Source organism: Colias philodice, chromosome 30 (genome assembly GCF_061535455.1).
Source record: "Colias philodice isolate Cphi_HAF_F1 chromosome 30, ilColPhil1 Martin Lab GWU primary, whole genome shotgun sequence".
In the NCBI taxonomy this organism is placed as follows: domain Eukaryota; kingdom Metazoa; phylum Arthropoda; class Insecta; order Lepidoptera; family Pieridae; genus Colias; species Colias philodice.
The window spans coordinates 380,727-407,074 of NC_143115.1; the positions used below are offsets into that span (position 1 = coordinate 380,727).

The following is a 26,348-nucleotide window of genomic DNA, read 5'->3' on the forward strand; positions in this document are numbered from 1 at the left end:
TCGCATTAATTAGGGCATTGAATAAAAGAGAGCCACTATATAAGAAACGTTCAATTAATTGTTACTTCTCCAGGCTTGTTAATTGCTCCGAGCCCTATGAAGATAAAATTGATAGACGTCAAATGTTGCCTATTAAATTGGCTCGACAATAAAATTATATCTTAAAAAATACATTTTTGAATCATGTTTTTCATATATTTTCAATCGATTTAAAGAAAAACAGAATGAGAATAAAAGATTATGCACTCTGATGATTATGGTATTGAAAATAATTAATAATATCATTTTAATTCATATTGCATATAATATTATGTATGTGAATAAAACAAATTTCTTCACTTATTATTTTATTTAAATGGCCACTGTTGTAAAAAATATATAAACAAAAATGTATCTACCGCGCAACGTCATTATTTATCTTAAATCTAATAATTACGGCTCCATGTGAAATAATTGTTAATTAAAAAAAACAGTATTACAAAAATACTTTCAAAAATATTCCGGACTATAACCCACCATTCATTTTTGTACTTCTGTTACTTTTCACCGTTATTTCCAGTCACCGTTATAACTGTTACAAATAACAGCTATTATTGCAAAAATCACAGTGATTTCCGACTGTTATTTCTTAACAAAATTTCACATACAACCCGTGTACCAAATTTTACTCTATAAGTTTGAAAAAAACCGAACCACAAACAAAAATCTTTTGGAAAAATAAGTCATAGAGTAAAATTCGTTTATCAATTATCTTTCTTTTTTCACAGCTTTGGTCTGTATGTAGCATATATATTTAATTCTATGTATTCCCATATAAATGGATACACGATCTAATTTAATCCAATTTTCTTGAAAAAAACTAATTTTTTTATTATAATTTAAGTAGTCAAAATCGTATTTATTAAAAAAATCATCATTATCACGCGAGACAAAACTCAAAAGCAAAAAAAAAACAGTCCCTTTATTATTGTTTACATCAAACAGAACAATAAAAACCGTGTATCCGAAACAGAAATTAAAAAAAAATCCACTTTCCCGCCATTTCTCTAGTCTATGGTATGTTTTTACGAAAAATAAAAGCTAGCGATAGTTCTACGATGTGCGCACATTGTACTTATATATTTATATTATTATTAAATGATTTATTTTTTATTAAAAAAATGCGAAATAATTCGGAAAACAACATAACAGCACCAGATAAATATGGCGGCTATCTTTTTTCTTGTATTTTTTTATGTATTTTACTGCGATTTCTTGTCTGTCTGTTCGTCACAAGAATGTATATTGAGAGTCGTAATCGTTATAGTAATAATTTAATAATGATGAAAGTTGGTATGAAGTTTTAACGTACCTTGCAAATCGCGAAAAATCTACTTTTTGCTTTTTTTTAATCGATATTGTAGTATTTGAGTAGAAAATAATAGTATGTATTGAAATATTTTCTTTACAAATAATATGTTTAGATGGCAAGATGCATATTAAATTATACAGGGTGTTCCACTGTTGGTATACTAAGCTCAAAGGAGGTTATAGTTTTGCATACGCTGAGTACTGAAAAAATACTTATAAAATAAAACATAAACAGACACTTTTTTTTTCAAATATATGAATTCTTAAAACTCTATGTGTACACCCATAACAAGCAACCCGCCCAACTTTGCCACCAGCACGTGAGCTATCGTTCAAGATTATATTTTCAAAGACAAAATGCTCACATTAGAGAAGCGGTATATGCCGGCTACACGAAGCTAGAGAAGAAAACATGGATTTTCAGGAAAAATTTTGCAAAAAATTTTTTGACGTAATTTTGTTGTTTAATCTTTTACGCGATCAGTGTATGCAAAACTACAAGGCCCTTCGCGTTAAGTATACCAATAGTGGGACACGCTGTATAAAAAAAAATGTTCCACTTAAATAATGTCATAAATAATATAAAAAATTGAAAATAGATAGCGCCATAAAAATTGCATATACATAAATAGAACAAAAAACAAAATCCGATAATTTTTAACGCAGCTAAACTTTGGCAAGATTTCTATACAAAATTTTGACTTCACTTGTGACAACGTAAAAATTACTTAAATCTATTATTTTTTTACATTATATTATTACGATTTTCACGTAAATTCGATAAAATATCACCACCACTAGCTCCGCACTAAACCTTCCGATTTACAAGTCACATCATCATTGGCACAGCACTATTCAATGTACACTCAATCAGAGATAGGAAAAATAACCTTTAAAAAAAGAGTAAGTATGCCGAGCACACGTGTCAGAAGTGAAACTTATTCAAGATTCAAAGATACCAAAACCATCTTACTCCATGACGTGACGGTAATGCCATGACGCGACCTTGAAATTTTACTCTCAATGCGCCTAAAGAAATTTCACTTCAAAAATATCTTACGTTATAGATTTTTATAACTTCTATACTGTCGAAAATAACGTCATTAATAATGCTGTCCCAAAAATGATGTTACATATACCTTATATCTATTAATAATGGTAACTATACTTAAACGATAAAATAATTCAAGATTAACAAACAAAAAGAAAAACAAAAATATAATATACTATTACAATGCTCGTAAACGAATAACTTTTAATCTGTGCACGATATAATATTTATTCTCTTGACACTGACAGCTGTCAATGTCAAATTGCCGCCAAAATATTGCCCCGTTGTTTTTTGGCATAATAATAAATGGACTGAATGATAAAAGAGTTGCATACATAAAATATGAACTCTATTAAATTGCTGAATCAGAAATATGACTGTTGCATTGTTCAATGATTATAATTATTTATTTTACACACACAAATGAAAACACAAAACTCTTGAAAAATATAGTTTATCCAGTTCGTCCATATATTATTATGCCAATATAAATAAAAATTAAAAAATATACATTCAATAAAATTATATCTCGTCTGTATGAATAGGTGTGTGAGGAATCATGCCGTCTCACTCTTACACATAAAAAATCGATTTGTTAGAGTGGGACATCAAATACGTTCACTTTTACATAAGTAAATAAAAACCCTTAATTTTACGCAAATAAATTTACCTCCAAATTTTTCTTAAATACTTTTAATAGTTGCCAAAATAACTTACCTAGTGACTAAAATTATGTTGTCCCTTTCTGTAACGGTGATTTTCATATGTTAGAGCGAGATAGCATGATTCTAAATAATTTTTTAATATACATAACATAGCGAAATAGAAAATAATATAAATAAAAAAAAACTATATTCATGATTTTTAAGTTATGGTCGCGGCCAGAAAGATACGACATATATTTTAAGTTTTATTTATTTCTATAGTCAAATTATTATAGGCCCTCGATAGACGACAAAAAATAGGAATTTCGAATTTCAAAATCGCATCACTACCGGTCCATCATTTCCGGCCGCGGCCGAACATACAAATTGATCCCAAATATATTTACAATCTATCCAACGTATAATATATCACACGAAATAAAAACTACCGTAGAGATTTGTCATTGCGAGAGATAATATAATATATTGTTAATTGATACTAGGGCGGTTGATTAAATATGTTTTTACCGATTTTTTGTTTAAAATTGCAAAAAAATATTAATTTTTACACACAACTCGGTTGCATATTTATTGAAAATATAAAAAAAGACAAATATCCCGATTATTTTTCTTGCAGAAAATAAATAGATACGCTATTCGTATATTCGTATTCTGTAAAAAATAGAACAATATTTTTGTTCAACTGTATTAAAAAAAAAACAACAAACACACATACTTTATGTACTTTAATTGACGTATTTTAAAGCGCGATTTCTTTAAATCAACCACCTTTGAAAACCGTTTAATTTCAAAAGTAAAAAATTAAATATATTTGTTTTTCATAATCATGATTCGAAAATCTAAATCGAAAAGCGTATAAAAAACATGATTTAAACCGGTTAAAAAAAATAATTCAACCGCCCTAATAATATGTTACATCTAATATATTCATAACGGAATGACTCTCATTGGAGGATTCTTGTTATATCCTGGAAAAAAAACAACATTTAAAAACATTAAAAGAGCGTGTGTGCCGAGCACACGTGTCAGAAGTGAAACTTCTTTGGCAAGATTCAAAGATACCAAAATTGTCACTTTACTCCATGACGTAACGGTATTGCTACGACGCGACCTTGAAATTTTACTCTAAACGCGCTTAAAGAAGTTTCACTTCAAAAATATCTTTTCTATTTTATTCAATAAATAAACTAGACTCACAATCACGCTCAAAAAATGTCCTCATCAAAATTCTGCCTACGCGTGTATAAGGCAGAGTTTACTAATGAGCGATACAATCATAGAAATCTAAATAACAAGACACATAGAAGAGCTATAATGTCATAATTCGTATGAAAACCGCTGTCGCCAAAATCAACACATTTAAACCGATAGCTAAACAGTACACACAAGTAAACTATAATGCCTTTTATTGGACAGCTTGATTTTAGTGAAAACTAACTTAAATATTAAATTAAGCTTTTTAATATGTATCCTAACGCACGAATTTACGGTTTATTTTAGAATAACATCCCTAAGCATATGAGACGTTTTGTTTATTTTTGCTCCAATACGCAAAAATTCGGCTTTTCTACAACAGAGGTTGTCAATTTTCAATAGATATAACTTTGAACATAAACTCATAGAAATAAGGTTGAAATTTGTGTTAAACGTGATAATAAGAATGGTCATGGTCATGTGGCATGGTAACCTCCTGAGCGGCGACAATGTCACGCGCGCTTACCACTTCTATTGCCTTGTTATTTAGATTTCTATGGATACAATACACTTTGAACATTACTGCCACGAAATAAGGTGTTAATTTCAATGAATGTTTTATACAACGCCGCTCGGACATTTTTGAGACCTTTTAATAGGCGATTGTAAGTCTAGTTGTGAAATTTTAAGTTAGTTAATGTATAAACTGAAGTTTTAAATGGAATGTATCTATTTTATTGACATTAACTAAGTCAGTTAAAAAAATCACTTATAAGAATGTGTATGTTTCTTATAACTTTATAGTAACATTCTAAAGATATAACTTTTAAAAAGAATTGTTGTGTTCAGTGTGAGTTTGAGTTAGATTTATTACTCACTTCATGTCTATTTAACGTGCAGTTTATTGCAATTTGAAACTGAGTGAGTTTAATGTTGAGTGTGAGTGTGAGTTTAATGTTGAGTGTGAGTGTGAGTTTAATGTTGAGTGTGAGTTTGAGTTTAATGTTGAGTGTGAGTGTGAGTTTAATGTTGAGTGTGAGTTTGAGTTAGACTTGAGTACACTCACCTCATATCTATGTAACGAATGCGGCACCGGGTAGTGGTTGGTGTCACTGTAGAAAAATGGCCTCTTCATTGTGTTCTGCCCTGAAAATAATCATCTATTACATGATTTTTGGCATAGCCGTTCGGTGTGTTGTGTGTTACGTGCAAACATACATAAAAATGCTATACAAAAAATATTTAGCTGTAATACGGACGGATCGACTCTATCTTATCTATACGAATCTATATTAATACAATACTATATACTAGCTCTGCTGTGCGGTTTTACCCGCATTGCTCCGCTCCTGTTGGTCTTAGCGTGATGATATATAGCCTATAGCCTTACTCGATAAATGGGCCATCTAACAGTGAAAGAATTTTTCAAATAGGATGCGTGGTTTAGTTTGAACGCGCTAATCTCATAAACTACATTTCCTATTTGAAAAATTCTTTCGGTGTTAGATAGCCCATTTATCGAGGAAGGCTATAGGCTATATATCATCACGCTAAGACCAACAGGAGCGGAGCAATGCGGGTGAAACCGCGGAGCATAACGAATAGGATAAAGGCCATTTTCTTTTTCGTTGGACACAGGTAATAATGAATAAAACCATGTTTAAAATCCGTTTAAGTTTTAGTAAAAATATCTTTAAAGATATTTTTAAAGAATATAAAATAAATCGAATTTCTATTCTTAAAAAAAAATTCTCATTTATTAATTTGATTTGCTTTAAAACTAAATATAAAAAATAATTTATTTATTTATTTGTGTTTTTTTTATTAAATTTGTATACTCACACAGCTGTGTGTGCGCGGCTAGCGCGTTTTGTTTGGCTATCAGCAGCTCGGGACCGGGTCTGCCGTATGCGCCATCTTTAGTAAATAAATAACAATATGTGTATACAAATTAACATTATTTAAATAGTAAAAATAGCGTGTGTGCCAAGCACACGTGTCAGAAGTGAAACTGCTAACTCAACATTCAGATACCAAAATCGTCGCCACACTCCATGACGTGACGGTATTGCCATGACGCGACCATGAATAATTAAATAAATAATTTTACTCTCATCGCGCATAAACAAGATTCACGTGGTAAATTATATTTTTTTCTATTTTTTGACAATTCAAAAGCGCTTCTAAACGAGAATTTAATAAATAAATGTTTGAATTTGAATCTTTATAAGTATGTAAAATGCATTTTATTATCATTTTTCAAGGAATTTTTAACATTTTTAAAGAAAAAACTTACCATTGACATTATTTTGTTCGCCCGTGAAATATGGACTATTCTGCGAATGCATCATTTCGTGACCTGAAAATATAATTATTATAAAGTTATTTAAGTATTTGAATGCTGAAAAAAATGCGACAAAAATATCGAAAATTAACAATTGCCAAAAATGCCCTTCTTTTAAGCAAGACTCTATAGACCTAGTTATAACACTAAAAAAAAGTATTTTTTAACAATTATGTATAACAAAAAATACTTATTTCACCACTCATCCATACAGTTCAAACTTGCGTAAATGTAAAACTATTTCGTACTACATACACATTATAAAAACAAAAAAAAAATAACAAAAAATCAAAACATGTACACAAAAATGGGACTCAAACCCATCATAATTCAATTAAAATAATATGTCATTTTTAACAATTATAGCAAAAAATACTTATTTTACCAATTATCCATTCACTTTAGCTAAAAAAAATCCCAAAAAATCCCAAAAAATCACACAAAAATCCCAAAAAAAAAATTTTTTTTCACAAAAAATCTTTAAAAAACACTCACCATTATTATTAACAACGTCCGGCTCTTGTTTCACAGTTTGCGACATATCGTCGACGAGTCTCTGTTGTTCCATGAGCCTCCTCTGTTCGTCGTATAGCGTTTGACCTGTAAGAGTTTCATCGGAATTGGTACAGCCGTTTGTAGTGTATGGTGGTGTGTGCAAGTGGTAAAACTAATACATTGTTTACAAACATCACGAAATATTATTTTTTTAATCTTTTTGTGACTACAAAAATAACGACGCAACAGATTTGATGGTTTTTTTTACATAGAGTAAGTTTTTATATAAATTATAATTTATTAGGTTTTATATAATGCGGGCGAATCCGCGGGTGGAAAGCTAATTATATACTAAAATCTTCCTCGAGAACCACTCTATCCATTGCTGAAAACAGAACGCAAATCGATCCAGTAGTTCTTGATTTTATCGCGGACAGACAGACAGACGCATCGGATAACATTTTTTTATACTATGTACTGATTTGGTTTTTGCTAAATCAGGCGAAGACGCGGGATCAAGCTAGTAGTATATTTTTATTAATAAAATGTAGTAATTTATTAGTATTTAGTTTTATAGTGACTTGACTGGCCGGTTGGCTTGGTTGGTAGTGGCCCTGCCTTCCAAGCCACTGGTCGTGGGCTCGATTCCCACCCGGGGCAAATATTTGTGTGATGAACGTAGATGTTTGCTCTGTGTCTGGGTATTAATCTTATATATAAAAATGAATCGCAAAATGTGTTGGTAAGCGCATAACTCGAGAACGGCTGAACCCATTTCGATAATTCTTTTTTTATTATATTCCTTGAAGTACGAGGATGGTTCTTATGTAGAGAAAACTCTTATATATAAAAATGAATCGCAAAATGTGTTGGTAAGCGCATAACTCGAGAACGGCTGAACCGATTTCGATAATTCTTTTTTTATTATATTCCTTGAAGTACGAGGATGGTTCTTATGTAGAGAAAACGTAAATATGTACTACGGGCGAAGCCGGGGCGGACCGCTAGTTATCTATATAAGTATTTATTTAAAATTATATATGTACATTGTACGTGTATGTTTATCAGCCATCTGGTTTCCATAACACAAGCGAAAGCTTAATATGTGATCAGATCGTGCCGTGTGTGAAAACTGCCCTGAAATATTTATTAATTATAGTTATAGTTAAATAACTTACCACCCGTCTCTTTACTCCGTTCAAACACAAATTTCTCGTCCTCATTTGGAAAATCAATCTCTCTCTTTATATGATTTTCGTCAAAGAAATTTTGATTTTCATTAGCCCTGTGTTGATCTTGCAACAATTGCAGATTCTGTTGTTGATTCCTCAACAATTCTACGCTATCCTGATAATAATAATCGTATTCGACTTTCTGGAATTCCATCCCTTTCATTCCGATGTTTTTTTGCATTCCATCCTTATTTAGTTCCAGCGTTTTGTCATAGGAATTACTCTTTTGAAATGTATCTTTCTCGTATTGTACGTTCTCTGTCTTTTGGTATTCTACGCATTTGTATTCCATCTTTTCCGGCTTTTGGTATTCCAAATTGTTCGGAATTTCCATTCTATCCTGCTTCTGGTATTCCAAATTCTTATGGTATTCCAAATTTTTCTGGATTTCCAAATTTTTTTGCATTTCCATCCTCTCCGTTTTTTCGTATTCCACATTCTTTTGATATTCGATATTCTTTTGGAATTCCATTTTATCGAAGTTTTTCCGTTCCAAAGCGTATTTTTCCGCCTCTTTGTTGTATTCCTCGTTCGTTTGCGGCATGTAATCTTTGTTGTTTTTCATGTATTCGTTCGGGTACACCTCGAATTTGTCTGTATCGAAATTGATGGGGTTTTCGTCGTCTGTTAGGGGGTCTGTTTGCATGATTGCATCTTGTTTTTTGGGTTTTTCTATATTGGACGGTGGTTGGGCTATGTTTTCCACTATTGCGTTAAGGCCTTGTAGACGGCAGGCCAGCTGAAAATTTAAGATTTTTTATTTTATTTAACAATAATTATAAACATAGAACGAGGCGGATTTGAACCCGCGTTTTTGTGATCGATTTTATGACATGACAAATAAACAAACAAACATGAAAAACTTTCGCATTTATAATATTAGTATAGATACTCACAATGGAATTCTGCGAATCGACAACGTTGGCTTTTTCCTGGCATAAAGCGAGCGGCGTCTGCGTGTGTATCATTGACGTCCATCTTTCTTTTTCACTGAAATTATTTATAAAATATATATCAATTTAATAAAGAACTAGTTATAATATTATTATTATTTAACAAATAAACTAAACAATTGAAATGAGATCAGTACAAAAAATAGATAAGGTAGGACAAATCAAACTGTATTTTTTGGGATTGTCAATTCATAAATTTCGTCTGACTGAACCGATAGACAGACATTATAGACATAATGGTGGTCCACAAAGTCGGAATTTATTTTTATTTTCCGACAATTGCCGGGGTAAATTTGGTCATTTGATTTTGTACGGCATCTGTGTCATACTATTTCAATACTGCTTTTAATCCATTATTCCGCAAAGCTGTACAAAAATAATGGAGACAAGGGGAAAAAATCTCTACCCGTACTTTCGAATTCTCATCTGCACTCAGGTGGGCAGCTTACAAGTGACGGCATAGTGCTGAATCTTATTATTTTATGCTCTTATATCGTTCTAGATAGTGGTTCAAATGACCCAAAACTTTTTCAACATGGGCCTGTGGTCTACGAGTTTTATGACTCTTTTTACACGCTTTATATTAGCTTCACCTGTATGTTTGTAACCGACTTCTTTGGGCGCGATTTTGACCCACTTTAAACGGCCAGATTTCGTTCAAACTTTGTGGATTTATTGAGGACCGATGACAATACACTAATTTGATAAAATTTTTCTATTTTTTAGTTCGGTTTTCTATAAAAAGCGTGTTTTTTAGTTTTTTAAACTATTATTATTATATTTGAAAGCTCCCATGTGAGCTCATTTAAATTTTGTCCACTTTGAAGCAATTTAAAGGCGATTCAATTATTAACTTAACACTAATACATCTGTACCGGAATTTACAAAAAAGACTCCTAAGTCCTAACCAAAAAAGAAAGTACAACTTATATGGCGGCCTTATCACTTATTAGTGATCTCTTCCAGGCAATCACGGGTAACAAGCAAAAAAGATCACTAGGTTTAGTTCAGTTTTATTATTGTTTGATAACAATTTACTATTATCTGTGGCATTCCCCCCTTTTGACAAGTCGGTTAACTCACCACACACTATCATCTTTCCTTGCCTCCTTGTATTTGACCGTGCGACTCTTCCTTATAACCATGACTGTGCCGTCTGGATTCAGTTTGGGCAAGTTCTGGCTTGGTACTGCGTCTTTGCTTAACGTCTTCCATTGCCCTGTAAAGAAAAATTTTCTTTATATCAATAAAAGATTTTCATATATAAAATTTTCTATATATCCTACTAATATTATAAAGGCGAAAGTTTGTATGGATGTATGGATGTTTGTTACTCTTTCACGTAAAAACTACTGAATGGATTTGAATGAAACTTTACCACAATATAGCTTATACATAAGAATAACACATAGGATAGGTTTTATCCCGGAAATCCCACGGGAACGGGAACTATGCGGGTTTTCCTCTGAAAACGCGGGCGAAGCCGCGGGCGGAAATCTTGTAATATATATTACAAGTTTGATATTAAGCATTGAAATCTTACTAATATTATAAACTAGATTTCCGGCCGCGGCTTCGCATGTGTTTTAAAAAAACCCGCATAGTTCCCGTTCGTGGGGGATTTTGGGGATAAAACCTACCTAACTTATGTGTTCATCCATGTTACGATCTATGTGTGTGCCAATATTCATGAAAATCGGTTAAGCAGATTTTGCGTGAGGGAGTAACAAACAAACCAACTTTCGCATATTTATTCTATGTTCGCAAACTAAAATATAATGTTGCAATCTTTATGTTATGGTAGGCTTGTTTTGATTGATTGCGTCCATCTAAACAATTTTGTGATATACAAATAAAATATTCTAGCTTTGGATAACCCATTTATTGAAGGCCTTCAAATTAGTGCATACTGCATCATCTATGAACAAAACGCGGGAAAAACCACGTCTAATCTACACCCACGCGAATAAAGATGCGGGAATAGCTTGATTTATTAAATACTAGCGTTCCGCCCCGGCTTCGCCCGTGGTACATATTTACGTTTTCTCTACATGAAAACCATCCTCGTACTTCAAGGAATATAATAAAAAAAGAATTATCGAAATCAGTTCAGCCGTTCTCGAGTTATGCGCTTACCAACACATTTTGCGATTCATTTTTATATATAAGAGAAGAAGACTAGCTATGCCCCGCGCTTCTAATGGTCTTAGCGTGATGATATATCGCCTTGCTCGGTAAATGGGCTATTTAAGACTAAAAGAAGGCTTTAAAATGAAAATCAGACCCTTAGATTCTAAGATTATCGCGTTTTATTATTATAATTTTTATTATAATTTTTTTTTATAATAAAAAAATTTGTAAATTGTATAGAATTGTTTTTTCGATTCTACCTTAGGACAAAATAATTTGAAAAAAATACATGTAAACATGATTGAAACAAAAAAAAAAGCACCTAAATTATCTTATCTAACCGGGCACATTTCAAATATAAATAAACACTATCAGCTTTCTCGCAATGATGCGAACTGCTTATCAGATATATTGGTTAGTGATACATAAGACAAATACGTAATATTATTATATGCAATTGATTTCTTATCAAATGCAGGTCAGGTTTTTAAATATGTTGCGTAAGGTATGCAAATATTATAAATAATAATAATAAGCGGTTCGCCCGTGGTTCATGTTTACGTTTTCTCTCCATAAGAACCATTCTAGTACTTCAAGGAATATTATTTAAAAAAAAATACGAAATTGAGCCATTCTCGAGTTTTGCACTTAGCAAGACATTTGGCGATTCATTTTTTATTACACTATACTAGCTGCGCTTCGCGGTTTCACCCGCGGTGCTCCGCTCCTGTTGGTCTTAGCGTGATGATAATATATGTATAGCCTATCTCAAGCCTTCCTCAATAAATGCTACAAGTTTTAAATATTTTATTATTCTAGCGAAGACAAGAAATTACCATGAACTATCCTACTAATATTATAAATGCGAAAGTTTGTGAGGATGTGTATGTGTGTGTTTGTTACTCTTTCACGCAAATACTGCTGAACATATTGCAATGACATTTAGCACACATATAGAGGGTAACTTGGATTAACACATAGGATAGGGTTTATCCCGGAAATCCCACGGGAACGGGAACTATGCGGGTTTTCCTTGAAAACGCGGGCGAAGCCGCGGGTGGAAAGCTATTGTATAATTTGAGTCATATTTGTCACTTCACAAAAATTAGCACCAACAAGATTTTATTTATATTGTGTGGAAATATCCAAAATTTTGATCTTACATTTAACATGTTGTTGTGGTATATATTATGGTGAAATAACAAGTTTTTTTTTGTTTTTGTTTTTGTTATTTGAACTACTAACAGGTTACTATAACAGGATATGAAAAATATCAAATTTGCATTACTTAGTACTACTATTGACCACCACCTTGGTACAGTGATTGACGCGTGAGCGTAACACCGAGGGGTCCTGGGTTCGATTCCCAGAGGAGAAAGAGAAAAAAAAAATGTCTCGGTCTGGCAGGATACAGAAGGCTGATCGCCTACTTGTCTCTAAAGAAAATCGATCAGAAAAACAGATGTATAATGCATCTGCCCCTTACCCCACTTGGGGACATGGGACATCACTTTTTAGTACTACTATAGAACAAATTTTAATATTTAACTCGGGACATTTAACTCAAAGCTAGTAAAAAAATTTTTCAGAAATAGATGACAGGTATTATATTAACTGCGCCCCGCGGTTTCACCCGCATTGCTCTGCTCCTGTTAGTCTTAACGTAATGATATATAGCCTATAGCCTTCCTAGACAAATGCCACTGAAAGAATTTTTCAAATCGGACCAGTAGTTCCTGAGATTAGCTCATTCAAACAAACAAACTCTTCAGCTTTGTAATATTAGTATAGATAGATATCTATCTATAGAATGATAACTATTTCAGAATTTTCCATATAAATATCAGATTGATTGAAATATCTTAACAATACTAAAAATAAATCAAAAGAGTTTCAATAACTAATAGCATTTTTAGACACAGATTGGTAAAAAATAAATTATCTCTAAAAGACACAAGCAAAGATCAAATTTTAGTTATTTTTTGTATAATATTAGTTAGTATAAAAAAGGGAATGTGCATAAATTATGTGATGCATTTTTTAATATTTTTCAATCTCACATGAGATTTAAAAACTAATATCACTCCATAGTATAAACAAAGTCACTGTGTTCTTTCCTATGTATGTTTAAATCTTTAAAACTATGCAACAAATTGTGATGGAGTTTTTTTAATAGATAGTGATTCAACAGGAAGGTTTTAGTGTATATTTAGTTAAGTTTACATAGCAAGTGAAGCGAGGCGCGAATCCTAGTTGTAAATAAGTTGTAAACAAATCAGATGGGAAACTAATCCTGCCCCATTTATAGTATATATCAGTAATTAGATAATTAGAATTATATTTGCATGACATTTGGTATGTTATCTATACTATAATATTATAATGCTGAACAGTTTGTTTGAACGCGCTGATCTCAAGAACTACTGGTCCGATTTGAAAAATTCTTTCCGTGTTGGATAGCCCATTTATCCAGGAAGGCTATAGGCTATATATCATCACGCTAAGACCAACAGAAGCGGAGCCACGTGGGTAAAACCGCGGAGCGCAGCTAGTATTTTATAAGAATGCCTTGTTAACCCTTCTCTTTGGCCTAAACATCAAACATATAATAGAAAATAACCATAAAACATTATTATACTAGCTTACCGCCCGCGGCTTCGCCCGCTTTGTCTAAAACCTAATAAATTATATACTAAAACCTTCCTCTTGAATCACTCTATCTATTAAAAAAAACCGCATTAAAATCCGTTAACTACGAAGTTTTAAAGATTTAAGCATACAAAGGGACACAGGGAAATAGGGACAGAGAAAGCGACTTTGTTTTATACTATGTAGTGAAGTCACTAAAGATTGAATATAATTGCATAAACAAAGAGCTGACCTATTAAATGTGGTTTTTCCTGCATTGCACACAGAATGACATAATCTAATTTTCACTGTTATTATTATATAGCTATTGGTTTATTTTTATTTGGAACTAGCGGTCCGCCCCGGCTTCGCCCGTGATACATATTTACGTTTTCACTACATAAAAACCATCCTCGTACCTCAAGGAATATAATAAAAAAAGAATTATCGAAATCGGTTCAGCCGTTCTCGAGATATGCGCTTACCAACACATTTTGCGATTCATTTTTATATATAAGAAGATAATAGAGTAATTCCATCTAGATTTAATATTTTTATTACACTATCTATTTAATATGTACATATCACTTCAAAATAAAAACAGAAGCTTTCTCTGTCCCAATATCCCTATGTACGCTTAAATCTTGAAACCTATGCAACAGATTTTGATGCGGTTTTTTTGTTAATAGATAAGAGTGATTGAGATTAAATGTTTTTCTTTCTTTCTTGATTTAAGAGGAAGGTTTATATGTATTATTTATTAGGTTTTAGACACAATGGGCAAAGCCGCAGGCAGAAAGCTAGTTACTTCATAAATAAGATGTTCATTATATTCTAGGTTTTACTTTAGATTCTAAATTTCTTATTAGTAACTGTGTTTTTTATTTGTTTGTTGTTCTATCACACCAAACAACTAAACTGATCATCATTATACTTTGCATATGAAATAGAACAAATGCAGGAAAAGCCATTGTAATTATATTAAAATTATAGAGTAACTAGATTTCCACGTTTTCAAAGGAAAACCCGCATAGTTCCTGTTCCCGTGGGATTTCCGGGATAAAACCTATCCTATGTGTTAATCCAAGTTACCCTCTATATGTGTGCTAAATTTCATTGTAATCGGTTCAGTAGTTTTTACGTGAAAGAGTAACAAACATCCATACATCCATACTTACAAACTTTCGCCTTTATAATAGTATTAAGATTTAATTACTTAATTGCGGCAACCTTTAATATCATTGTTCTAAAGTTATTTCATTAAAGTTGACTTTTAACAAAATATAATCACTATAAAATGTTATTATCAACTTTTCCTGTACAATAACTCAGATGGGAAATCCCCTGGCAAATATATACCATTTTGCATGCAAAATTACATTTATATCTAGAAATTACTTCGAAATAAACAACATAAAACTCTTCTCTACAAGTGAATTTGTTTCTTACAATATTAATAATTACATATTCCAATTGGAATCTATTTAAACGAAAAAAATAAGCGGAGACTAATAAAAGTCAATCGAACAAAATTAAAGGGCGAATTTTTTATTATAAACTTGTGCACAGCGTCGATTCAATGTCAAATATTTTGCTGTACAAAAAATGCGATTGCACATGACTCACGCTTCCTGTGCAAGTGAAAACTTATTAAAAAAACATTAAAATAAACTAACCAGACGAGGAAAAACCCAAATACCTTTATTCTTACCCATTGCAGTGACGTTATAATCGGCCTGTGTAAAATGCAAACTGCATACTTTCGAGTATTTGGTATACGGCTTTCCACGCTTCAATATTATATTCCACTTGTCTGCCATTATCGTGTCGCGAGGGAAACGGTGGAATTTCACGTTCTTCGTTTTGCCGGCGAGCGATGTACATTGTGGTACAGTACAATAATAACCCATGTCCAAACACCTTTGTTTTGATTAGCACAACCTTGCAAATAAACCTCTTCCGAACGCTGTCATACAATAAACACAAGGACTCGGTGTCCGGCGCGCCGTCAAAACATATAATTTGTGGCAAAAGTTTTCACGTTTATTAAAATCGGAATCATCACACTGCAGCCTTGAAATATTTGACATGTATTCACCTTTTTTCCCTTCCCCACTTTTTCAGAATAATGGCTGACTTTTTTCATAGATTACAGAATAAAAATTTTCACAGACTCAATAACAAACAGATATCATTTAAGTCATATTTAAGTCAACATTATGGAATAGACGCAAACCTTTTTTTACCACCGCGACCGGCATCAATTTGTATGTAAATAGTATTATTTATTCTCAATTACCATAGCATTCAATCAATATTTCGTTTTTAAGCTATTGCATAGCTTCTATCGCGGGCCTTGAGCGCGGGGACCGAATCCAGAAATTCCGTAACGAAAAAACCTCACGCTCCCACTCCGACGAGCACGGAGGTGTGGCTTGAAGGCATGCTATGCTTTACCGCGGCAGTCCTCGAGTGCCACACGTCTTTTTTCAATATTATCTTTCAAAGAATCTCTAATTTTCTTCAAGTAATTTCAGGTTTTCATTTTTTATATATTGAAACTGGCAACTCTTGTTATTTTAATAATCTGTGTCAGTAAATAAAAGCGGTTTGTTTTTTTTTATTATTCATGTCGGCAGATTGTTTGTGTTTACACAAAATATTATTTATTTTTATCAAAAATACCATAATACTGTTGTAAAGTTTATTTAAAATAAAATCTAGGTATGTTATCCGGTGATTTACGAAGCTTAAGGAGATAGCAATGCCTTATTATTGCACAGTGCCGCGATGTACGTCAATGGCAGGAAAAGCCAAAAATGTTTCTTTTCACCAGTTTCCGAGAGATGAGGCATTAGCAAAATTATGGAATGAAGTGTTGAAAAGAGGAAAACCGTATACAAAATATTCAAAAGTGTGTAGCCTACATTTTAAACCCGATGATTATACTATAACAAGTGGTCAGAAAAACAAAGGTAAATAAACATACGCACGTTGTATTTTTATGAGGATTTATAAGTTAATTAGGCTGTAGAAAGGTTGTAGGATACAATGATTGGCATGGCGTAAAATAATTATTTATACTCTACATTCTGCTTCGATAAACTTGATCATAACAGTTTTAGAAGCAGCAGCAAGCGAAATGGCTACGTCGACTAACATTATGTTAGTACAAATGCTATGCCTATTTAACTTTAATATCTCTCACCCTAAATTGTAATTCAACAACTTATAAATAATACATATACTACTTTTCTACCTACTAACAAACTTAGTTTATTGATATTTTCATTTTTCTGAGTTGTTTAACTAAATCAAATCAAACTCTCACTTACCTTTGAATTCGCTTACATAATATGCTATAATCTGACTTCGCTATACACTATAAAAGTTTTCTGTATGTTCTATATATGTTTAAATAATAATCTTCTCTATCATGTAGGTATCACAAACTCATTCAACTACAGAGAAAAATCATCAAATCAAATCAAACAGAGATAATTTTACATTTATGTATCACTACATAGTATAAAACAAAGTCGCTTCCTCTGTCCCTATGTGTGCTTAAATCTTTAAGACTACGCAACAGATTTTGATGCGGTTTTTTTTAATAGATAGAGTGATTGAAGAGGAAGGTTTTAGTATATAATTTATTATGTTTTAGACAAAGCGGGCGAAGCCGCGGGCAGAAAGCTAGTTGAATATAATTCAATTATCAATACAAAATATGTATCACAATTGCACATCAAACTTGTATACTGTTTGCCATATAACTAAAAACATAGCTGTTTAACCGTACAAAACAAATAAAACAATTCTTTTGGATTTGCTTCTAGTTATAATGCCACTCTCCATAGTATTGTATTAATACAATATTGTATGGAATGGAAAACAACCTTTTCTTAAAATATTAAATTCAACAAAAAGGTTGTGTTCCATAATTACAATATTGTATTCACTGAAAAGTGTTTCATATTGGTTGAGATGGTTGTTAATCATCTCAATAGATGGCGCGCGGTGTGTCCCTTAGATACATAAAACCGAAAGAATAGAATAATAGTGATCAAATTTTTTTCTATTCTTTATTTATTTATAAATATGAATGCTTTTACCAGCAGGATATCAAACCCGTTTATTTTCATGCGATACCTTTGAATTTTCAAAAATGTTAACATTTTGTGCTTTTGTCATTAATGTAGGTTGTAAAATTATCTCAGCGATATTTTTTAGTTTTACCAGTAAAATAAATTATTATTCATTATTTGCAGGTCAATGGAGAACACTCAGAAAAGACGCAGTGCCATCACAGAATCTACCGACAGAGTCGCCCGGTGAGGAGTGGCAACGACGAAACTCAGCTACGTGGCCAGCGGCTTTGAATGTTGATACTAGTGTGAGTATATTATAACTAGCTGTGCTTCGCTCCTGTTGGACTAAGCGAGATGATATATAGCCTATAGCCTTCCTCGATGAATCGGCTATTAAACACCGAAAGTATTTTTCAAATTTGACCAGTAGTTCTCGAGATTACCGCATTCAAACTCTTCAGCTTTATAATATTTTAATTAATATTAGTATAGATATTATAGCTTTCCGTCCGCGGCATCGCCCGCTTTGTCTAGGGTAGTAATAAAAGCTCCGATAATAAATTTAAAAATGTCCTTACTAAAAATATAATATTTACTGCCCGAAATACTAAATCTCCGACTACTTCTGTCCGACTAAAAATGACGAAACGACCGAATGATATACTTAAATCTAAGAAAAAATCTTATGACTGTTAACCTTTTGACCGCCAGAGCAAAAACGCATCGCCGTGCCCTCCACGCCAAGCCACAAATTCAATGAGATAACCTTGAAAATAGTAGGGATTCCAAAATGTTATCGATAAACATAATAATTCACGTCTGAATATTTGAATAAACAGCTTATAACACAAAAATAATATTTATTTAACCTCATCTCCTACTGTAAAAACTTAAGACCACATTTATAGCAACTATCAACAAAAAAAATCAACCTTTTGAGATACAAAAATACATATAAAATTGCAGCAAGTTACAGCACTATTCTCTATCAGTTACGCCCCATTGGCATGTATACATGCCAATGGCGCGGGCAACCATCCTTTTTTTTATAATCTCTCGCTTCTGATTAGGGATGTGTAGCTGTATATTATTATAACTTATCGAGTTTATTTATTAAGTTTATATGAACTATAGGTATTATTGTGGAGTGTTTATTTGTAAATATCAAAACAACTATTACCTTTAAATAAAGGGAATTGCATTATCTACATATTTATTTTCCAATCATTTAGTTTAATACTTGAGTTATTACAAATACTAATTATATGTACCTACATATAATTAGTATTTGTACCTATTTAGGTCAATTACCATATTTTGATATGACATAGCGACAATTTGTATCATAAGAATATTCTAATAAAGGCACTCACACTCTCGGCAATACTCGATAAAATATTTTTACAACTTTCCGCACTTAACAACACGGCACGCGCTTACGACGTCACCAGTCCGACATCTATTCATGTCAATGGCGCAGAAGGGATTGCATATCGATACTGTGCTAGGGATGCGCATGATTGGCGAAAAGGAAAATATTCAAATCAACAATATCCACAATATAGACAATATGGTATTATACAAAAGAATGTAGTATTTACCTTTTTTCTCAGTGACTAAGCTTATATATTTTTTTTGTAGTTATTACAAAAATTAAGCGAATTAGAGTAATTTCGCTGAAATTTTAATGAAGTTACTTGAATATTACACTACATCACTAGTAGGCACGTATACATGTCATTGGCGCGAGAGAACATGCTTTTTTAGCCATTAATTAAGTTATTTTTTGTCATCAAATATTTGAATAACTACTTGGCAATTTTGTTTACTGTGTACAATTATGTAATAACTGGGGATTCAGTTCATAAACTGTATAAATAAAACACGTAAAAGTAAAGGTTTAATATGTTTATTTTGTATTTATCTATGATCTGTTTCTTGGCATGTATAGGTGTCGCTGGCGCACAGGGCACGATTGCGCATGACATCTATAGATGTCATTGGCGTTCAAAAGGTTAATTGCTGTAATACTTTTTTACCATATAAAATTATGTTCTACTGATAACAATGCTTTGTAATTATTACCTTTACTTGCCAACTAGAAATTCATCAATTACATTTAATTTTTCATAAACTCTGTGCTACTTTTACTACAATGTTATACTTAAATTTCTATTGTTGGCGCTTGTCTAGAAAGTTATTAAAAATACAAAAATGTACTTACTATAATCATGAATTCTAGTTACTACAGGTACAGGGAGCAAAGAATAAAATAAAATTCAGTTTATTATATCTATATGTCCTGTATGATTTCTTTCTGTTTTGTTTTGTGGACGGTTTTCTGAACTTTCTGTTGCATATTTTTCTTTTAAGAAACCTAACCTAACCTAACCTAACGGCTAACCTAACCTAAACTTGATTTTTTTTTTGCGCGTCGACGGAGCCCCGCTTCGCGGGGCTCCTATTTCTGTGTAGTTTTTTTTTTTAAGAAACCTAACCTAACCTAACCTAACGGCTAACCTAACCTAAACTTGATTTTTTTTTTGCGCGTCGACGGAGCCGATCGCGCGGTCCGACCAGTTTCGGTATTTTCATCAATGTTGAGAGTTAAAAAATATATTTGGTAACCAACACTAGAAAATTAAATAACTCATAAAATTCGTAAAAGAATGATTATTTTGACATGACCTCTGTTGTCAGTAACCCAGTAAACTCGTCGGAGGTTCAGTATTTTATTCAGAAGTTTAGTTTTGTTATTCGAAGTTTAATATATTTTTAAGTAGAAATGTAATTTGATTGTGTTCATAGGTGTCAGCAAAATTTAGGTATTTTATTCGGTATGCTTTGAATTTTTTTGTCGGTATATTATTATAACGCTGGTAAATTAGAATAAAAGTCGGACAGAGATAGCTGGAGATTTATTTATTTGTCGGAACCATTATTATTTTCCCTTTGTCTATAACCTAATAATTATTATACACAAACATTCCTCTTGAATCACTATCTATTAAAAAAAACCGCATCAAAATTGCGTAGTTTTAAAGGTTTAAGCATACATAGGTTAATATAGGGACAGGGAAAGCAACTTTGTTTTATGTTATGTAGTGATTATTATATTATGCATTGTTAGACGTAACTTTTGATTTAATATTTTTGTGAATGAATAGTATTGTCACTATTTCCTTTCTGAACATGCTTAGCTGTCGAATACTATAAAATACCGCCTTTCTTTGACTCGTGGCATTCGTACGAATCGTGCCTAGGCGCTCAGACGTTGTTTATACGACGTTCGACCCAACTACCCTCACTTTGTTAATAGTCGTTAACTTGCTGCGATTTGTTATCAACTGTCTACATTAATTAGGTAGCTGTGTAGAATCACAGTACATTTTTATTACATTCAAACTAATATTTAACCTAGCTTGTACATTTCTAAAAGCATTATAATTTATAGATGCACCATCAGATGGCGCAAGCTATCTATGTGCAGACAATGTTAGCGATGCAAGCCGCTGGCATTACAGATACTGGGATGAATACAGTCAATATGGGTGAGTATTGCATTATTGTAGAAATTAACCTTTATAGAATACTAGCTTACCGCCCGTGGCTTCGCCCACTTTGTCTAGAACCTAATAAATTATATACTAAAACCTTCCTGTTGAATCACTCTATCTATTAAAAACCGCATTAAAATCCGTTGCGTAGTTTTAATGATTTAAGCATACAAAGGGACATAGGGACAGACTTTCTTTTATACTATGTAGTGAATAGTGATACTTGTTAAGTTGAGGTGTAGGAAGTTATAAAAAAAGACTACTTTTTTATAACTTCTTACTGAATATATACTAACATATTCGAAAACGACTTCGTAATTGATAAAGACATAATTCTTTTTGGTTAAAACCACAGACATAGATAGACTACGCAAGTACCGCGATCTGTATGAAAACCAAGCGTGTCATATTTTTTGTACTGACCTTGAAGCGTTATGACGTCACGAGCGCTTTTTAGTGATGGTAATTTCATTTTACGCTAAATCGATTAGGACGCCACTCGCGCGGCGATTCTAGTATCGTCCTATCCCATCGAAGTAAATCGAAAGAAATCAGATCAAACTAGATCTATTTCTAAGAGGTAGTCAAATAAATGAATCGTAATCGATTACTAAATCGATTCAAGACAGAAAAATGATAATTACCATAGACAGAGGAATGATAAAATAAAGTTATAAACCTTTTAATCTTCTAACAAGTAAACTAATGTGTTTTAGCTTTTTCTTACATATGCCCATTGAGTTACCATGTACTACGTACTAGAGAGGCCATCGAAAGAAAGTAATGAAACTGTCAATCAATCAATCTTTATGTCCCGTTGCATCGATCCATTTTTCTTTTATGTTCGGGTTACTTGGAAAACTGAAAAAACAAACATAGTCTAAACAATAAGGAGTTTTCTTAAAAAACTCCCAAGATGACACTTTAACTAATGGCGTCCATGTCATAATATTTATTTTTAGTACCTTTGTATTAAAATACTTAAAAGTTCTAGGTCAAGTCGTATTAAATGACAAAAAAATCTATGCCTTTTTTTCTAAAAATTGCTCCTTCAAATTATCATTTTTCTGTTCGATTATAAAATCGATTAGAATCGAGAACTGTTGCATCAAATGAACATCACTAACCACAAAATTGGACAGAAAAATGAGAACAGAAAAATGAGAAGACGCTATTCATTGCTTGTTATCATACAACGCGATCTTTACCGTGCCAAGTAAAAGCCGCAATGTATTCCGAATCATTTCGTATGATTTGGTATCCGTGTTTGTCACGATCGTTTTCCACAGATATTCTTTATTTGATTTTAAAATAAATAGTGCATATTCTGATTAGAAAATTACTTACCGGTGGAAGGAAACATCTCTGCTAACTCGGCCACTCACAGCTGTGGAGTTTCTACAGTTTATAACGGCGCAATTCGGCATTTTACTTTATTCAGCTTCACGTCTTTCCTTGGCGAACTGCGAGCGCGGACTGAGTGTAGGCCAGCGTCAACTAAGTTTCACAAACTTAGTTTGGACACGGGAAGTACATACACTCGCTTAGTCTATCTTGATACATGTCTGTGGTTAAAACATTTCATTTTTAAAGGAGAAACATTAATTTCACAAAATTATTCTTAGTCTAAGTATGGAATTGGCAAGAAAATCATCATATTTAATAAACTGTTAAAAATAATACTTTATTTCAAGTTATATGATATATGAAACATAAATAATACAAGGAAATGGACATTTAAAACTAATCCAATTCTAATGAATTAAGCTTTCATCAAGCCAAAAAAATCTATAAAATCGATTTTTTTATTTCCAGATCAACCGTCACCATCTCAAAACGACACAAGTCATGATGAAACCGACTCAAATCCATCAATACAAACAGAAAACGAACAGACAGACAAAAGAATCATACCAAATAAAGTAACATATAGATGTCACGAATGTTCCAAGTGTTTTAAAGATCCCGACGTTTTATTATTACATCAGAGAACGCACGCGAAATCCGAAATCGCGCCTGGCAACACTGAAATGTTAAAAGCGAACCCTATACTGGCGAATTTGCTTAAAAATGACACGGAAAATGTGAACAAAAACGTTATTAGCATCGAAAATCAGATTATGTCAGCTCTAACTGAGAATATGGCCAATTATTTGCGCAATTTGACGACAATTATGACGGCTGGCAATACTGAATATGCTATAGACAATGTGGAAAATGCAGATGACTGTCAGTTTAGAAATGACAGCAATGGAGAAGCGAATGACGTCACAGAAACCATAGACTATAAAGAAAATATCACCTCTACAGACTTTAGCGTAGACAAAAGCGCGGAAAATACAAGCGCTGACAATTTTAGTGATAGAAATAGCGATGTTGTTTATGGTAGTGAAAATACTAGTTTTGCTACAGACAATATATGTAAAGCGGAAATAATAGAAAATGGCGCAAACTGTGATAGTGAAAAGACTTAAAATTTAATTTTCTATAGAAAAAACATAAATATTTTTGTAAGTTTTTCTTGTATTCATATGATCTTAGTAGTTTTTAATGCGCGAATATACATAAAACTACAAATTTGTTCTATAAAATGATCCGAAACAAAACTCTGCCTACGCGTGTATAAGGCAGAGTTTTCTAATGAGCGATACAATAGACTTTGAACATTACTGCCATTGAATAAGGTGTTAATGTCAATGAATAGTCGATTGTGAGTCTAGTTGTTTATAGTTTTAATATTAGTGAATTATTTCCTTAATAATTATTTAATATTCGCGCAAATACGACATACCCACCTCTTAGTTATTATTTTTTTTAATTCTTATATAATATAAGCTACATTATATTGCTTATAGAGTTATTTAGAATAAGCACTTAATTCTTAGATATTCTTTTCATTTAATCGAAAAGTTTGTCCCATAATTCGTATTATTAAAAAAGACTGCATAATTTTAGTGCTCAAATATAAATTAATAAAATTGACTGATATTAATAAATAAATTAAAATAAAATAAAAATTCCCACCGAAACTTTATTAAAAAAGAGAATTGACTAATTGAAATCTAGATTGGATATTTAATAAAAGTAAGAGATAAACAATTTGAAGTATGAAAGTATTGAAAGACAGTAGAGAGAGACATAATGGTAATTCGTGTAACGGAAAGAGACAGAATGTGTTTATTCAATACTATGTTTAAACACTTAATAAAAATATAAACAAAAATTTCAACACAAGCTTTAAGTACATAATGTGTTCTAATATCCAGTTTTAAAACTTCTGAATATATTCTGTTCAGTTAAAATTATTGATTAAAGTCATAAATTTTTCAAATTCATATTCAAAGGAGAATGGGCATTTTACTATGGATGTTGGGCCTGAACACTTGAGTTGGACCAATACACATGAGATATTGTTTTTATAATAGATCATAACACATACATATCGGGAAAAATATATATAAAAATAATCAACCGGGTTTTTGTACAGTCACATCAAGTTTTATTTCTTTGTGTATAATATTTTTTGCAATTAATAACTGTTATAAAACAATGACAATATCTTTAAATTACTCCAATTCACTTTCACTTACACAGACGTACTAATCTTAAGCCTTCTAATAACCGAAATACACTAATATTATGTTTTGTAACAGGTACCTGTACCGTGTTTATTATAATTCAACGTAGTTAGACGTTCTTTGTGGTTAAACTCGGTCACTCCAGTGACATTTAGGTTTATATTTACTTCACTCGAATTAAAAACACCGTTATTGTGCGCACAATAAGCGGGAGGCGACGTTCCCGCCTTGCACGTTAAGCGGATAACTCGACGTTGCCGCACCGCGCTTCGACCGACTAACATAACGTTGCCGCTCCGCGCTACAAACGCATGACGAGCGTTGGTTGCGACGTTGCCGCACCTTGGTTGTATCAACTGAGGCGGCAACGGCGCGTTTTAATTGTTTTAATGTAAACATTCGTCTTGCAATCGTCATTTGACATAGCAATAAGCCTTACTCGAATTACAATTACCTACAATATGTTTTTTAACTAGGTCAATATGTCTCTCTGCGATATGAAAACTGTCAAAATAGAAACCGTATAATATGTATTTACACCAAGTATGATATTATTTTTTTAATAAAAATAAAAAACAGTGCCTTATTCTGTATGTAGATGTAAGTATAAACAGTTTTTCTGTATCTATGAAAAAAGTATACGAATAGTGGGAAATATGCGTATATTAAAAACGTATAACTTCTTAGAAAAAAATCGTCAAAAATGACTATATTTTTTAAATTACCATTACAAAAGTCTACGAAAAAATAAAAATAAATTCCACAAATATATATATATTTTTTTTTTACTTTAAGAAAACATGTATATTTCATATTCTACAAAAATTCAGATATTTTTTTTAGATTCACACATACGAATAAATAATTATAGGAAAATCCCGTCCATACTAGAATGTATTATTTAAAGACCTTGAATCTATTGTCGTACATTTTTTAAGGCCTATTAAAACTACAACGGTCGGCTGTTCGCTACCGTACTCAGATCGGTACGCGATTAGAGTCTCTATATTCTATAATATGCTTCGTAAGAGATATAATCGCGTGCCCATCGGACACCGCTTCCCACGGCGGCAGCGGATACCG

General features: G+C 32.2%; 2 protein-coding genes across 5 annotated transcripts; one reads left to right on the forward strand and one right to left on the reverse strand.

Annotated features, from left to right (window-relative positions):
• Positions 1-1,155: 1,155 nt before the first annotated feature.
• Positions 1,156-16,176, reverse strand: LOC149475327 (uncharacterized). 4 transcript variants are annotated; one of them, XR_016318064.1, is made up of 9 exons: positions 15,742-16,176; positions 10,368-10,503; positions 9,228-9,321; positions 8,278-9,070; positions 7,100-7,204; positions 6,557-6,619; positions 6,103-6,177; positions 5,327-5,401; positions 1,156-4,034 (listed from the first exon to the last, which is right to left on the reverse strand). XR_016318064.1 is itself a non-coding variant. In XM_089713406.1 (9 exons), the coding sequence occupies exons 1-9, from the start codon at positions 15,950-15,952 to the stop codon at positions 4,011-4,013; spliced, it is 1,569 nt and encodes a 522-aa protein (XP_089569532.1). In that variant the 5' UTR covers positions 15,953-16,176; the 3' UTR covers positions 1,156-4,010. The 4 variants fall into 4 exon arrangements, 2 of the variants coding, with proteins under 2 accessions (XP_089569532.1, XP_089569531.1); XR_016318063.1 differs by having other exon boundaries at positions 5,327-5,420; XM_089713406.1 differs by having other exon boundaries at positions 5,327-5,406; positions 15,754-16,176.
• Positions 16,177-16,637: 461 nt separating this feature from the next.
• Positions 16,638-25,226, forward strand: LOC149475328 (uncharacterized). The gene is made up of 4 exons (XM_089713462.1): positions 16,638-17,017; positions 18,311-18,435; positions 21,585-21,681; positions 23,503-25,226. The coding sequence occupies exons 1-4, from the start codon at positions 16,807-16,809 to the stop codon at positions 24,159-24,161; spliced, it is 1,092 nt and encodes a 363-aa protein (XP_089569588.1). The 5' UTR covers positions 16,638-16,806; the 3' UTR covers positions 24,162-25,226.
• The last annotated feature ends 1,122 nt before the right edge of the window (positions 25,227-26,348 follow it).